Genomic DNA, 15859 nt, shown 5'->3' on the forward strand with positions numbered 1-15859 from the left:
TGTATTTGATTGTAGGGTTGGAAGTCTTTTTAGAGATTAAAATTTTAAGCGACTGCTAACAATTACCATTAAAGAATGGATTAGAATTGTTTTTCAAGTGTTAGTGATTATACTGCATAGCTAGTCTGCATATTTTCCTTACATGATTGCCCACGGGTGTAAATAATATGCTTGTGCATGGAAATTATTTATAGGTCTTTCATGAATGCACCTCCAGGTTATATGCAGCAGAAGGTGTACCATTGTTGATATATATGGTGAAATATAGTTCCTGAGACTCCTGATAATTGTCATATATTACTCTGCATCTTTGCTATAACCTTTATGATTTACAGTTACATATGATTCTGTAATATGAGATTTGTATTGAATTTAGCATATGATTTTTTCCTGATATTCACATAAAAATCTAGATTTTGCAGAGGAATAATAAGCTTATAAGAACTTTGCTCACTTAGAGATCCACTCACGCTGTGTGGACAACTCTTGTCTAGAGATAAGTCAATAGATATCTCATTTGTTTGTATTTCTAGTCTCCCAAATTTTATTAACAAAAGTATATGTATGAAAGCAGTTGCTGGTATTTGTTTCTAAGAGTTCTTATACTTCTATAGTTCATTTCTCACTTGATATCATAATTATCATCCTGTAATACCATAATTTCCACAGCAGCTAAACTGTAATAGTCAAACAGAAGGTTATACAATTAGATTAGGAATAAGCAGCAGGCACAGAAGTATTTCATAGAAGGATCCTTAGTATTGTTTTAAAAATAGGCAATAAAACTTAAGAAAATATATTTCTTAGCACAAATATTCCAAAAGCAATTTTTAAAAGTTTTTCTATACTTCAGCAGCAGCTGTTTAAAGCAAGTTTTAATTAGCCTCATTAAACTTAAATTCTAGTTAAAATCCTAACAGTTTGCAAGTGTATTAATATAATGTCCAAAATACTACATCACTTGGTTTTTAAAAATAGTCAGTGATGGCAATAATGTCTACCTCTTAAGTGTTTCATATGACTTAGTTAATTGTTACTTGTAAAACACTTTGAGATCCTCAGCTGGAAGGTGTTATATAAAGGCAAAGTACTATTACTATTATTAATTTACAATCTCCTTTATAACAATGTAGGTGGTTTATAAGAACATTTGATATATCATGCTGAATATCTTTTTATTCATCATATGCCATATATTAGTTAGTTTAACATTTAGAAAGTTTGGTAGTCTGGAAAAATTCCCAACTATTGTTCCAGACAGCAGTTAGATATTTGGGTGGATCATGTAAAAACATTGAAAAGGCTGAGAAAGCATGTGAAATGTTTGTTTTAAGGAATATTACATCAATGGAATAGACATCTGCAGTAGTTAATTTGGTTTAAAATATTTTGTAAAAAAGTTAGCATTGTGTTGCTTTTTTCCAAAATAGATTCTTTTTCATAATAATATTTCTGCACCAGTGTGTTCTTTCACTTATATTATTGAATTAATCACCTTTATTTCTCAAATGCATTTAGTGAAATTGGATTTACAGTGGGTCAGATTTAGGAGGTGCTGGGTACTTGCTGCTCTATTTTGTAATGATTGTTTCTTGGTTTATGTAGCCCAGTTTTACCTGACAGTAACCGGGGGATGCGCTATGTCTGTTTAAATCATTTAAACCCTGTATCCATTTTACAAAGCAATTTAAAAAATGTGAGGTGAGATTAGATTTATCTGAAGGCGGTGAAGTCTCAGATGAAGGGTATATTATTAAAATACTGTACATAATACTGCTTTATACATGTGCATATGGTGTTTTATCCTTATAGGGCTGTATTCTATATTGTCCTGCACGGATCTGTCCGGGGGGGAAGATGGTGCATAGAGCCTCTTCCTGCCCCTCTCTAACACTTCCACAGTACAGCCATTCAGAAGCCATGCAACATATTGATCTGGGCCTCCGGTCCTGCAAGAGGTTCATGCAGGTGAACCGCTGTACCTGGGCAGAGCCCCACTGACTTCCCTGGAGATCTGTCCATGCAAAGTCAGTTGGAGGACTGGAGCCATAGGGCTCTCTAAGCTTTAGGCAAGGAGACAGGACATAGTAATCAGCTGGGTAAGGAATGTGTCTTGCTCTTTCCATTCATGTACCCCCTCTCACTGTGCACTTATTAGAGCCTGAATTGCTCTGATCTGAAGCAACTTTACGGAGCACTGTAGGGTTCCGTGTCAGCAGGCCACTTGAACTTTCTTGTCTGTGTTTGCCCTGCCCAGGCAGTCAGGTTTGAGGAATTGTAGCTTGCGGTGGCTCTGCACCAGCTCTTGTAGTGGCTCAGTGGGGGGAAGCCAGAATTTGGGGTCCAGTCCTAATTTTACTCATGCAAGTAGTTCTGTTAGTGGGGCTTGTGTGAGTCTCTATACTTGTGTGAATATGGTTTGCAAGGTCAGAGAGTTGAACCACACGTTATGTCTCCTCTTGTGAAATTAATCACTGCAGTCACGAAATTATTCACGTTTTAACAATATAACGAAATACTTCATGAAAGCTTTTCATGCCTGTAATCAGCAATATTGGATTGTGGTCTAACCGTATGAAGCTTATAATGAGTTAAAAGCCAAATTGAGTAAAGCAATTACAAGACACACCTATAACCAATTTGCTCAGACAGCAGTCTGAAAGTTCAACAAGGAAGCATGTTCACCATGTATTTGAATTTCAGGATTTTAATTATAGCTGGTATTTCCGAATCTACTTCAGGCAGCAGACATCTTATTTAAAAAGTAGCATTTGTGCCACTGAGATTAGGAAAACCCATTATAAGAAACTAGAAATCCAGTTTCGATTCTTCTTTAAGACTGTTCTGCAGTCTTAAAATGACTTTCATATGCATTGCAAATGAAAAATAATCTATAAACATTGAACCATAGCATTTTTTTTCTCATAGCTAAACTAGTTGCCGAACTGGTTTGCTATTGTAAAATGGACTCCCATACTGCCAGCTGTCACAAATGTCATATTTTAGGCAGTCTGACTGCTACCAATAGAAGGCTCCAATATGCTTGTCGTAATTTAATAAAATATTTTCATGTTCATTATTATTTTTTAAACTATCTTCAAAATGGATATCATTTATTTTTCAAAACATAGCTTGACTGTATAGTAAGATGGCTTAAATAAGCCCTGATCTGGAACACTCTTGCACACATGAGAATCTCAGTTGATTTCCTCAACTGTGTAAAGTTATTCAGGTGCACATGTGTATGCAGGATTGGGACTTCATTGTCTAAAAATATTATTTAAAATACTGAAATATAGTTACCAAGAGCAATTATCCTTAATTGTATGTCTAATATTAGAGAGATTTCCATAACTGCACGTGAATAAATTCTTTGGGTCTCTAATACATAGCATAATTCCTGTGATGTAAATGGTGTTCACACTGAGCAAAGAATACACCTTCTCAAGTACAAGTCAAAAAGATATTATTTACAATATATACTGTGTCACAGATATCCATAATGCTTAAAAAAAGAAGACTGTTTCCTTCACTGAAGGGTATGCGGCCTAAATAAGGCATGTTAGCACAGGAAATAATGACAACAGACAATGGTGTAGGGATGTGAGAAGGAAGAGGATTACAAGAAAATAAAGTTTATCATATTTTGGGGTGTGGCTATGTCTTGTTAGTTCTGACATCTAAGTACCTCATTTGTGCATGCCAAATGGTCTGTGAATGCCAAATTTCAAGCACAGTTTTAGAGGCCACATTTAGGATCTTTAAAAAAAAAAAAAAAAAAAAAAAATCCTTCCCCTTAATGTCCATTTAAAACCAGTTTTGGTTATAATCAGGTAGATTATGCATTCTTACTCGCAGTTATACTGAAAAAGACCTATAAGTATACAGTTTGTTTTCAGGTGGGAAGCATCTAAACTGACAATGGTATAGTTGTCCATCTTTAACTCACTGCAAGTGTAATGAGAATGGTCTTTGCTTTCATTTTCAGCACCAAAGGGAATTCTCCATCTCTCACCTGATGTTTATCAAGAGATGGAAGCAAGCCGCAACAAAGCAGCCCCTGGCACTACTGGAAGCTATTTGTCATCCAAAGAAATGAGCCAGACTTCTAGCTCTTTCTTCAGCATATCTGCTGCTACTACTAATAGTACAGCTACAATTGCCAGGGAACTCCTCATGAATGGAACATCCCCGACTGCTGAAGCCATAGGTCTAAAAGGAATATCTCCTGCTTCCCCCTGTTCTGCAGTGCAGCCTTCAAAACAGCTGGAGTATTTGGCAAGGATTCAAGGCTTTCAGGTATGGGAGGAGGAAAATGAAGCTCTTCAGCCAGAATCATAGCATTGCCATCTAGGATTTCCCTCTTGCCCTCTAGAGTATGACCACGCATGCCACCTATCTTGTAAAATTAGCAGGGGCTCTAAGAAAGTTTCTGGATCCAGGAGATTCCCCCTTACACAGAGGAGGAGAATGTATATTGTGTATGTCTGTAGTACAAGTATGGGGTGTGATTGCAGCTCAAGGAGACCTACCCAAGCTAGCTTTAATCTAGCTAGCTCACATACTGGAGCAGTGACGCTGTGGCAGCATGTGTTTCAGTGCAGGGCAGCTGTGTGAGTAATTACCCAGGGTTCCGGGTGGGCTTGTACAGTGCTGCCAGAGCTTCACTTTTCCAGGAGCCAAGCTAGCTAGCTAGCTTTGGAATGTCTGCTTGAGCTGCAGTCACACCCCGTGATTGCAGTATAGATATAACCTTAGCCCATCTTTCTCCCCATTTGTCCTCCTTAAACAATTATAAACTTAAAAGATGCTTTCCACTTCCCTTGCACTGCTTTCTGGGTCTCCTACTCTCAGTGCGCTCCTTCTGTTCTGATACTGGATCCTCTCTTAGGACCTGGTCCAGCAAAGCACTTAAGCTCGTGCTTAATGTTAAGCATGTGAATAATGCCATTGATATCAGTGGGACTACTCACAAACATAAAGTTAAGCACTTGTTAAAGGCATTGCTGGATCGGGGGCCCTTATGGTACTCCTTATAATTGGTGTTCTGCTTTCCTCTCTGCACATGCTACAAGTAGACTGAAGAATGAAGTACTGATTGAAAGGTATAACTTAACCGCGTGTCTGGTGTCAGAGCAGCATAGAGTGCTCTTGATGCCATGCTCAGTACTGGTGAAAGAATAAAATAGGATTTACCATACTGGATCAGTTAACTAGTCCATCAAGTCTGATGACCTGTCTCCAGCAGTGGATAATACCTTATACTTCATAGGCCAGTAAAAAGCCTCCGTAATGCACCTAGCCATTTGTGCAGTGCTACAAAATGGGGGAAGGAAGCTGCTTCCTGATCACACTCAGAAAAATGTATACATATGTGCAATAGTATATTTTAATGTGTTTCAACATTGCAGGGTAGGATTGGCTGTTAAAATTCCATCGTTTTACCGTCGTGGTTTTTTTCTCCTCAGACTTATACATTTGTTTTGTTTGATAACTTTGTTTCATATGATCTAGCTCATGTAGTATGATCATGTATTATCTGCTTAAATTATGAAATTATGAAAATTAAAGGTTTCTATTAGAATTTTTTATGCCCATGATTGTTTTTTTTTCAAGCCCATGTAATTTACAAAGTATGCAGTTGCTTGTAATGATTTCAACAAGACCGCTAAAATTGAAGGCATAGTGTCAGACACTGTGTTCCATAAATTGGCATAGATCCATTGACTTCAACAGAGCTACATCGATTTGTACCGACTGGAACTGGCCCATTGTTCTTAATGAAGAAAACATGCACTCAGATTCTGAACAATCCTCAGTATATAGCTTTTGATTAATTAGTTTTTATTTCTTTTAATACAAGAAAAGGCAAAAATCTAAAACCCATTACAGTAGCATTACATTACTAATAAGAGTTAAATATCTTGAATTTCTCTCAGTTCCATTTGTCATCTGCATACAGTAGTAGCAGACAAATCCTGATGAAAGGAAATTCAATCCCCGACGTTTTCACTGCTTCCTTTCACATCTTGTCAGACTGCTTGTGCCTGCTAGTAAATTGTGCTTTGGGTATATGAAAATAAATTATTATGGTACTATTTTCCCAAGCTACATATTGGTTCCTACTTATCTATAGTATGTGGCTACTGTAAAATGATTATTTGCATTTGTCCTGATTTTTCATTCTTTGATGCTAGATGATTGTGTTGAAATTGTAGTTTTTAAAGGGTCTTAACTTGAGCCAGACATATAATCCCTGCTTTATCATTACTTTTTACTTGTCCATAATACTGCACAACAATACACTAACTTTGGTAGAGAATCTATTTGATTTCCACATACCCTCTGTATATAAACTGGTGATTTTACATCATATCAGCATGCTTTTTTAATACCTTGGTTGAATTAATTTGGTATTGATGTGAAAGTCTGTGCCACTGCTGGATCACTGAGCTGAGGTGGAGCAGTGAACAGAATCTCTGTGGGAAATGGCTTAGTGGCCTGTCAGGTGCATATCACAGGTCTCTTCACCATTTCACTGTAGAAAGCTCTTTGTGTTTAAGAGTTTAAAAGCCTGTTTCTTTACAGGTTAACTTTCTCAGGCATACTTACCAAGTAGAAAAATAGTACATTCACAAACAGGTAGCTTGTTTCATGTTTCCTGAATGCCCTGAAATGATTTTTGAACTGTTAGCATGCATGTGCATTCTAGTCCAGATAATGGTAGTTTTGTCTTTCATGATCAACATATATACATTTTGTTCTGTTATAATGTATTTTTTTAAAAACAATAAATACTTGTCTGAAGTTTTATTATTGTAAATGTAAACAAAAATATTTGCCTATTGATTTTTTTATGATATTTCTTTCAACTTCTTTAGCTGAAGAGGGCACCTTTTGTATGTGATTATTTAAATTAAATTCTTCTGAAGCAATTGTATATGACATCAGTCATGTTGTGTTACAAACTATTAATAGTTAAGAGCTATCGGGACCAATATGTGGAAAAGTGCTTAAAAAGTGTATTAAAATTTCTTGACTTATTATTCCAAAGAAATTTGTAAATGGTAGATATCAGCTCTCTCTCACCATAATACAGATGCTATCCATGGATACTTTCCAAGAATGGCAGAGTTCACATTACCATTCTTAGTGAAACCAAATGCTTCACAAATAAGCCTTTACAAAGTCTGAATAAAGTATTCTTAGTACTTATTTTGTATGCAAATGATCTACAAGTTAATTATTTTGCAGACAATTGCTGAGAGACTATTTAAAGGAAAATTAAGCTTTGGTTAATATAGTTATTTTAAAATGACTGTCTTTTTATTCACTGCTTTGAAACTGGAATAGAGAAGTTAAAGCATATATTTGCTGACAGTTTAAGTGTAGTAAATTATTTCAAAGAGTTTGTTTAAATGGAAATCTCTAGAGCAACAGTTTACACATTAATGGTCTAATCCTGTAGTTCTTACTAAGGCAAAACACTCAGTGGAGTTACTTGGAGTCCATCAGTTAATCCAGTGGGAGGTTTCCTGAAGTAAGGATAGTAGGGCTCAAGGTACCATAATTTTTGGCCCCATCCTGCAATTGCTGAGTGTGGACACAATGATGCACTTGTGTAGGGCCCTGTTGGCTTCAGTAGTACACGTGCATGCAGTGATCTCAGGATTAGGGCCTTAGATACATTCATCGTTACATTATCACGGCTTTCTAATAGGAGTTTCTGTTTGAATTTATGTCACTGATTGCAATGTTTGCACAGTATAACTATTTTCCCACTTCTGTTTATTTATTAACTATTCCATTTTATACACTGATTTACTTAAAAATTGCATTGCTGGGCATTTTTCAAGTGATCCTCACCTCACCAAAATGTAGCATTTTGTGTGTCTCAATTTTTTGTCTGTGTCTGATTTAGGTGCAAGTCCTGCAAAGACTTACACTTATGACTAACTTTACGCCCATGAGAAGTCCCATTGGACTCACTGAAGTCAATAGGACTACTCTTGGTGCACAAAGTTCAGCACTAGTGTAAGGATCATGGCCTTGGGTTGTAAGCAGAGATAGGCCTAACCAGAACTGACTGAAATTATGAAGTATATGCTAATAGTCCAAACTTTGTGGCGATTTGGATATGGCTATCAGTCCAGTCTTGTCTGGACCTAGGAATTGGATCTGATTGAAATATATGGTTTGGATTAGAAGTTCATATGTGGGGTTTTGTTCAGATCGGTCACTATTTGTAAGATCCTTGGAATGGGGACCATGGATAAAATGTTCAAAAGCATCTAAGTGCCATTTTCAAAAGTGACTTAGGTGCTTAGAAACCTAAGACTCATTGAGTTTCAAAGGAATTTAGGCACCTAAAAATGCAGATAGGCTCCTAGTTGGATTTCAAAAGCACCTAAGTAGGTTAAGTTCCCAGCTACTATTGATTTCCCTGGGAGTTAGACACCTAGCCTGCTTTGATGTACCACTTTGAAAATTTTTGAAAATCTGGTCCTATTCACTTTTGAAAATGGGACTTAAGCTTCTAAGACACTTAGTTGCTTTTAAAAATTGTTTGTTTAACATTGAATTCACTACTTAGTAATAGTGTCAGAGATAGGTAGCTAGTTCTAGTACTGTTATACTATTTAATAATGAAGGGGTTCAGGCCTGAAGTTCTTATATACGCAGATCTTCCAGTGACTTGAATACCAGTAAGATTTGGCTTCACTGGGAGTTCTCATTGCATATAGACTGAGTCAGGCTTCAGCACTGAGCCCTAAGAAAATAACTTGAATGTTAAAACTGTAATCAACTGATTTCTTTGTGTGTCGGACACTTGGTGTGCAACTGGTGTCTGACCAGTGACAGCATTTTCAGCAAGATCTGATCATCAGCTGAACAATCAGAAATATCCATTTTTATTCAAAAATTCTTTCCAAATGCAGTTCAGAGTCAAGAAATGTGTCTTTCTCTGTTAAATTTAAAAGCACTTAGCTGGATAGGTGCAACTTTCTATTCAGTATTTATGTGCGTGACCAAGTGTCATTTGCCTTTTTAGTTTGGCAGAGCTCCCTAGAAATCTTAACAGTAGCTGTTTCCTTCCTCCTAACTTAACTCTGGTGCTGCTTTTACCTCACTAGCACTCTAAACTGCACCTACCCCCTGTTTGGTAGATGGGACATTTTCTCTCCTCTGAGGTTAAAGTCAGTGGTAAGCTATGAATTATTAAGGAAGGATGCACTAACAGGGTGCAAATTTTTTCTCCATTCAAGAGCAGTTGTTCCTTTGAGACTTCACCAGTCTTTGCAGGGTACCCCACAACCTTTGCTTTGGGATGTATGGCCACTGGGAAGCATTCATGGACAGAGGACTGTTCTCTCAGAATAGACTTCACCTGAGTAGGGAGGGAAATAGACTTCTAGGATGGAGGCTGGCACAACTGATTAAAAGAGCTTTAAACTAGGAATTTGGGGGAGATGGTTGGGAGATGTCCAGGTAATCTCCACGCCAGATTTTAACATTGAGAGGGAAGAAAACGAAGTAAGAAAGGATACAGCCATAGGTAGGAGAGTGGACGTAAGGAGGAAAGGTAGTGTAGATACCAGTCTAATAGGTGATACTGACAGTGGAATGTCTGTGCCTAATCGGGTAAAGAATGTGAGCGAAGCCAAACAGCAAAAATTAAGATGTTTATACACTAATGTGAGGAGCCTAGGTAACAAAATGGAGGAACTAGAGTTATTGGTGCAGGAAGTAAAACCAGATATTATAGGGATAACAGAAACATGATGGAATAGTAGTCATGACTGGAGTACATGTATTGAAGGGTATGTGCTGTTTAGGAAAGACAGAAATAAAGGCAAAGGTAGTGGAGTAGCATTGTATATCAATGATGAGGTAGACTTTAAAGAAATAAGTGATGGAATGGATAAAACAGAGTCTGTCTGGGCAAAAATCACATTGGGAAAGAAAGCTACAAGAGCTTGTCCTTAGATAGTGCTTGGGGTGTGCTATAGACCACCATGATCCGATTTGGATATGGATAGAGAACTCTTTAATGTTTTTAATGAAGTAAATTCTAATGGGAATTGTGTGATCATGGGAGACTTTCACTTCCCAGATATAGACTGGAGGACAAGTGCTAGTAATAATAATAGGGCTCAGACTTTCCTGGATGCGATAGCTGATGGATTCCTTCACCAAGTAGTTGCCGAACCAACAAGAGGAGATGCCATTTTAGATTTGGTTTTGGTGAGTAGTGAGGACCTCGTGGAAGAAGTGGTTGTAGGGGACAACCTTGGTTCAAGCGATCATGAGCTACTTCAGTTCAAACTAAATGAAGGGATAAACAAAAATTGATCTGTGACTAGGGTTTTTTATTTCAAAAGGGCTACCTTCAAAAAATTCAGGAAATTAGTTAGGGAAGTGGATTGGACTGAAGAACTTGTGGATCTAAAGGCGGAGGAGGCCTGGAATTACTTCAAGTCAAGGTTGCAGAAACTATCAGAAGCCTGCATCCCAAGAAAGGGGAAAAAACTCATAGGCAGGAGTTGTAGACCTAGCTGGGTGAGCAAGCATCTCAGAGAGGTGATTAAGAAAAAGCAGAAAGCCGACAAGGAGTGGAAGATGGGAGGGATCAGCAAGGAAAGATCCCTTATTGAGGTCAGAACATATAGGGATAAAGTGAGAAAGGCCAAAAGCCATATAGAGTTGGACCTTGCAAAGGGAATTAAAACCAATAGTAAAAGGCTCTATAGCCATATAAATAAGAAGAAAACATAGAAAGGAGAAGTGGGACCACTAAACACTGAGAATGGAATGGAGGTTAAGGATAATTTAGGCATGACCCAATATCTAAACAAATACTTTGTCTCAGTCTTTAATGTGGCTAATGAGGAGCTTAGGGATAATGGTAGGATGACAAATGGGAATGAGGATATGGAGGTAGATATTACCACATCCGAGGTAGAAGTGAAACTCGAACAGCCTAATGGGACTAAATCGGGGGGCCCAGATAATCTTCATCCAAGAATATTAAAGGAAATGGCACATGAAATTGCAAGCCCATTAGCAAGAATTTTTAATGAATCTGTAAACTCAGGGGTTGTACCGTATGATTGGAGAATTGCTAACATAGTGCCTCTTTTTAAGAAAGGGAAAAAATGTGATCCGAGTAACTACAGGCCTGTTAGTTTGACATTTGTAGTATGCAAGGTCTTGGAAAAATTTTTGAAGAAGAAAGTAGTTAAGGAAATTAAGGTCAATGGTAATTGGGACAAAATACAACATGGTTTTACAAAAGGTAGATCGTGCCAAACCAGCCTGATCTCCTTTGAGAAGGTAACAGGTTTTTTAGACAAAGGGAACGCAGTGGATCTAATTTACCTCTATTTCAGTAAGGCATTTGATACAGTTCCACGTGGGAAATTATTAGCTAAATTGGAAAAGATGGGGATCAATATGAAAATTGAAAGGTGGATAAGGAACTGGTAATACTGAACTGCAACGGGTCATACTGAAAGATGAACTGTCAGGCTGGAAGGAGGTTACTAGTGGAGTTCGTCAGGGATCAGTTTTGGGACCAATTTTATTTAATCTTTTTATTACTCAGCTTGGCACAAAAAGTGGGAATATGCTAATAAAGTTTGCGGATGACACGAAGCTGGGAGGTATTGCCAATACAGAGAGGGACCGGGATATCGTACAGGAAGCTCTGGATCACCGTGTAAACTGGAGTAATAGTAATAGGATGAAATTTAACAGTGAAAAGTGCAAGGTCATGCATTTAGGGATTAATAACAAGAATTTTTGTTATAAACTGGGGACGCATCGCTTGGAAGTAACAGAGGAGGAGAAGAACCTCGGAGTATTGGTCCATCACAGGATGGCTATGAGCCGCCAATGTGATATGGCTGTGAAAAAAGCTAATGCAGTCTTGGGATGCATCAGGCAAGGTATTTCCAGTAGAGATAAGGAGGTGTTAATACCGTTATACAAGGCACTGGTGAGACCTCATCTGGAATATTGTGTGCAGTTCTGGTCTCCCATGTTTGAGAAGGATGAATTCAAACTGGAACAGGTCCAGAGAAGGGCTACTAGGATGATCCGAGGAATGGAAAACCTGTCTTATGAAAGGAGACTCAATGAGCTTGGCTTGTTTAGCCTAACCAAAAGAAGGCTGAGGGGAGATATGATTGATCTCTATAATATATTAGAGGGATAAATACCAGGGAGGGAGAGGAATTATTTAAGCTCAGTACCAGTGTGGACACAAGAACAAATGGATATAAACTGGCCATCAGGAAGTTTAGACTTGAAATTAGATGAAGGTTTCTAACCATCAGAGGAGTGAAGTTCTGGAATAGCCTCCCAAGGGGAGCAGTGGAGGCAAAAGACATATCTGGTTTCAAGACTAAGCTTGATAAGTTTATGGAGGGGATGGTATGATGGGATAGCCTAATTTTGGCAATTAATTGATCTTTGACTATTAGCAGTAAATATGTCCAATGGCCTGTGATGGGATGCTAGATAGGGTGGGATCTGAGTTACTACAGAGAATTCTTTCCTGGGTGTCTGGCTGGTGAGTCTTGCCCACATGCTCAGGGTTTATCTGATTGCCATATTTGGGGTCGGGAAGGAATTTTCCTCCAGGGCAGATTGGCAGAAGCCCTGGGGCTTTTCACCTTCCTCTGCAGCGTGGGGCATGGGTCACTTGGAGGATTCTCTGCACCTTGAAGTCTTTAAACCACGATTTGAGGACTTCAGTAGCTCAGACATAGGTCAGGGGTTTGTTACGGGGTGGGTGGGTGAGATTGTGCAGGAGGTTAGACTAGACGATCATAATGGCCCCTTCTGACCTTAAAGTCTATGATTCTATTCTAACCTCATCAAGATATTTGCTCTCTGATACCCTCTCATTCACATCAGCTTCTAGCTGAAAACCTAGGACCAGATCTTCAGCTGATGTAAATCATCATAGCTTTGTTGAAGTCAATGGAGTTACAACAATTTACATCAGTTAAGGATCTGGCCACTACTACTGCATTTTGAAGTTATCTTTAAACGCATAATATCACAAAAATGTAGCAGTGATAAATAGGAAGTAGGCACCAGTGAGATATTTACCAGGCATTTGGACACTGAAGAACAAAGTTCTCTGGGTTACCTTTCAGACATACAGTTGCTTACTGGGTGTGCTCGTTAGATTAGGGATAAAAACAACCAAGAAAATTACTGAGCATCTTCCAGTTACCCCAAATTCAAACAGCTGTAAGAGCAGAAATAAACAGAATGGTTCTTATGCTGCTGAACTGATCTGGTAGCATACTGAAGAAATTCAATGTGTCATCTCATTCCGAACAGGATGTTCTTGCTGCATAGGAAGAATGGACAGAGCAGTAATGTCAACTGGGGTAGAAGATGAGGGAGTCCATCAAACAGGGCCCAGCAACAGCAATCAGAAGAAGGCCCCCTGGCTTCCAGGCAGGAGATCATAGGGCATTTCCTGTCAGAGTGTTTGTTTCAGGTAGCTTACAAAATACAAGCCGCACCTTTACATATCACCTTGGCTTACAAATTGAGAGTTCCCTTCCACCTGCAGCTTCTGGAAGAGAGGGCATGGGAGCTTCATCACTCTCTTGCCTACATTTCCATTCCTCTTTCCTGGCTGCTGGGAGCAGGAAGGCTTTACTCTTCCCTACTTGCACCCATCTGTTGGGGAAAAAACCTTTCTTCCTCCTCGCTGCTGTATAAGAGGAAACATCTCATTCTCCCTCCAACTTGCTAGAACGGAGGAAGACACTTCCCACTCTTGCCACAGCTGTTTTCTGTCCTCCTTACCCCGCCATAACAAGCTTCTCCAATGCTGCTTACCACTTTCTCCAGCAGCCAGTCCAAAGCACTCTCAAGAAGCAGAATGAAATGATGGGTGAGACGCATTTCTTCAAGGAGGTCTAGCCAAATACAAAGTTTGAAGAAATTTGAATTTTAGACATTTTTCAGTTGTAACGATCTACTGGTCATTTGGTTGGGGAGGGTGGTAAACTGAAAAAAATATTTTTCCATTCTCCCCAGAGAACAATCAAAAAGGGTTGGTAGATTTTCCTCAGAATTTCCTTTAAAAAAACTTTCAGCTAAGATAAACTTGCAAAGTTTCAGCCTGAAAAAAATGGTTGAGAAAAATTAAGAACTTATGGAAACGGGAGGTTATAACAGAAACCTGGATGTAACTTTCATTGTAGCTTTAGTTAATAATTATAATAGCACATATGTTCAAAGTTTCCATGGAAAGGGGAGAAGTCCTAAAGAATTATTTCTTGGGGAAAGTCTGGCTGATGCTGATCATGGGGAATGGAACCAAATGACGAAATCTAGAACATAAAACCAAATGATACGGTTCTTGACTCCAATCCTTTAATGGCAGAAATATTTGTAGCTATTATTGGCCTGGAAACTGGACCCCTAGCAAATGTTCCAGTACTGGAACAATACAAAAGTCTCTTGGCCAGTTTGAGAGGAAAAGTATAAACAATACATAAAGGAAAGGAGGTTGTGGAAATTATAACCCCAGGCTTCCTGGCATCGTTAATGAAATGCATTGGCAAACATCTTTCAAAAATATATTTTGAAAAAGGTTTTGCCTCCAGAGTGGTCAGGCCATAATTAGGATAAAATGATTTTTAAAAAGCTTTTCAAGCTATCTAAAGTGACCCAATCTAGATAAGTTTTGAAAGAAAGCTGTTAAAGCAAATTGTATTTCATCCATACCAGGGGCAAAAAAATACGTAAGGCTCCAATCCTACAGCATCATGTGGGTAGACTGCTGTGCCTGCAAGGAACCCCACTGAAATCAATGGAGACCTGTACAAACACAGCAGTCCACCTAACTGCTGTCAGTTGTGGGATTAGGGCCTCATTGAGAACAACACTTTATCACGGAGATGCTGTGAGCCACTGATTCAAATTCATACTAAAAGTGTTCCTGAGACAAGTCAGACATTAATATTAATGATGAACAGTGGCAAAGGGCCAGTGGAGGTTGCTGATGTTTATTTTCTTTTACATATATAAAAGAAACTTATTTGATACCAGTGAGGTATGCCCATAGTAAGTCTATGTAACCATATGTTGTTGTGATTTTTATTTTTTGTATTACCATAGTGCCTATGAGCTCCAGTCAAGGACCAGGAACCACAAAGAGCTTACAATCTAAGTATAAGACAAGAGACAACAGATGGATGCAGACAGACTGGCTGGGGAGTACAAGGAAACAATAAGACAGTGTTGGTCAGCAAGGTAGACTGTGGTCTCAGCACACCAGACGTGGTCGCTGTCAAGTGTTTTGTAGGCATTACAGCAAAAGAGTGTTTAAGGAGGGTTTTGAAGGTGGCTAATGAGGGAGCTTGTTAGAAAATTTAACAAGTGGGTGATGGAGGCTGGTATTATGGACTGGACAGAGGTGAGAGTCAATGTCTTGATAGTGAATGAGACATGATCGGTAGAGTGGGGATAGGCTGTGAAGGGTCTTGAAAGTGAAGAGAAGCAGCTTATGTTTGATGCAGTAGAGAAGGTGGTCTCAAAGGGAGGGGTTCAAGAGGGGTGACATGGTTAAAGCAGTGGGGGGAGCTTGGGGAGGAGTGTTAGGCGCTCTCTTTTAGTTTAAGCTTGAGCTGATGGCTAGACATCCACTAGGATATGTGAGGGAGACAGGAGGAGATTTTAGTTTGAACAGAATGAGAGAGGACTGGAGTAAAGAGGTACATCTGTGAGAGGGTAATTGAATTTGTGTTTTTGAATGAGATTGCTCAGAGATAAGTTGTAGCAGGAGAGGAGAAATGGGTTAAGGATAGAGGTAGTGGAACCCCCA

The 15859-nt window shown here is 38.8% G+C and overlaps 1 protein-coding gene across 21 annotated transcripts in view; it reads left to right on the top strand.

The window, feature by feature from the left end:
* STAU2 (staufen double-stranded RNA binding protein 2) overlaps positions 1–15859 on the top strand; it is a 225159-nt gene that overhangs the window by 104467 nt on the left and 104833 nt on the right. For all 21 annotated transcript variants that reach the window (XR_013635293.1, XM_073330822.2, XM_073330823.2 and 18 more), the window contains one exon: positions 3989–4299. Coding sequence is in view for 20 of the 21 variants with exons in the window: in XM_073330822.2 (XP_073186923.1) it covers positions 3989–4299 (311 nt within the window). In the remaining variant the exon portion in view is untranslated. The remainder of the gene's footprint in view (positions 1–3988; positions 4300–15859) is intronic.

This window comes from Lepidochelys kempii, chromosome 2 (assembly GCF_965140285.1).
Source record: "Lepidochelys kempii isolate rLepKem1 chromosome 2, rLepKem1.hap1, whole genome shotgun sequence".
Classification (NCBI taxonomy): Eukaryota; Metazoa; Chordata; order Testudines; family Cheloniidae; genus Lepidochelys; species Lepidochelys kempii.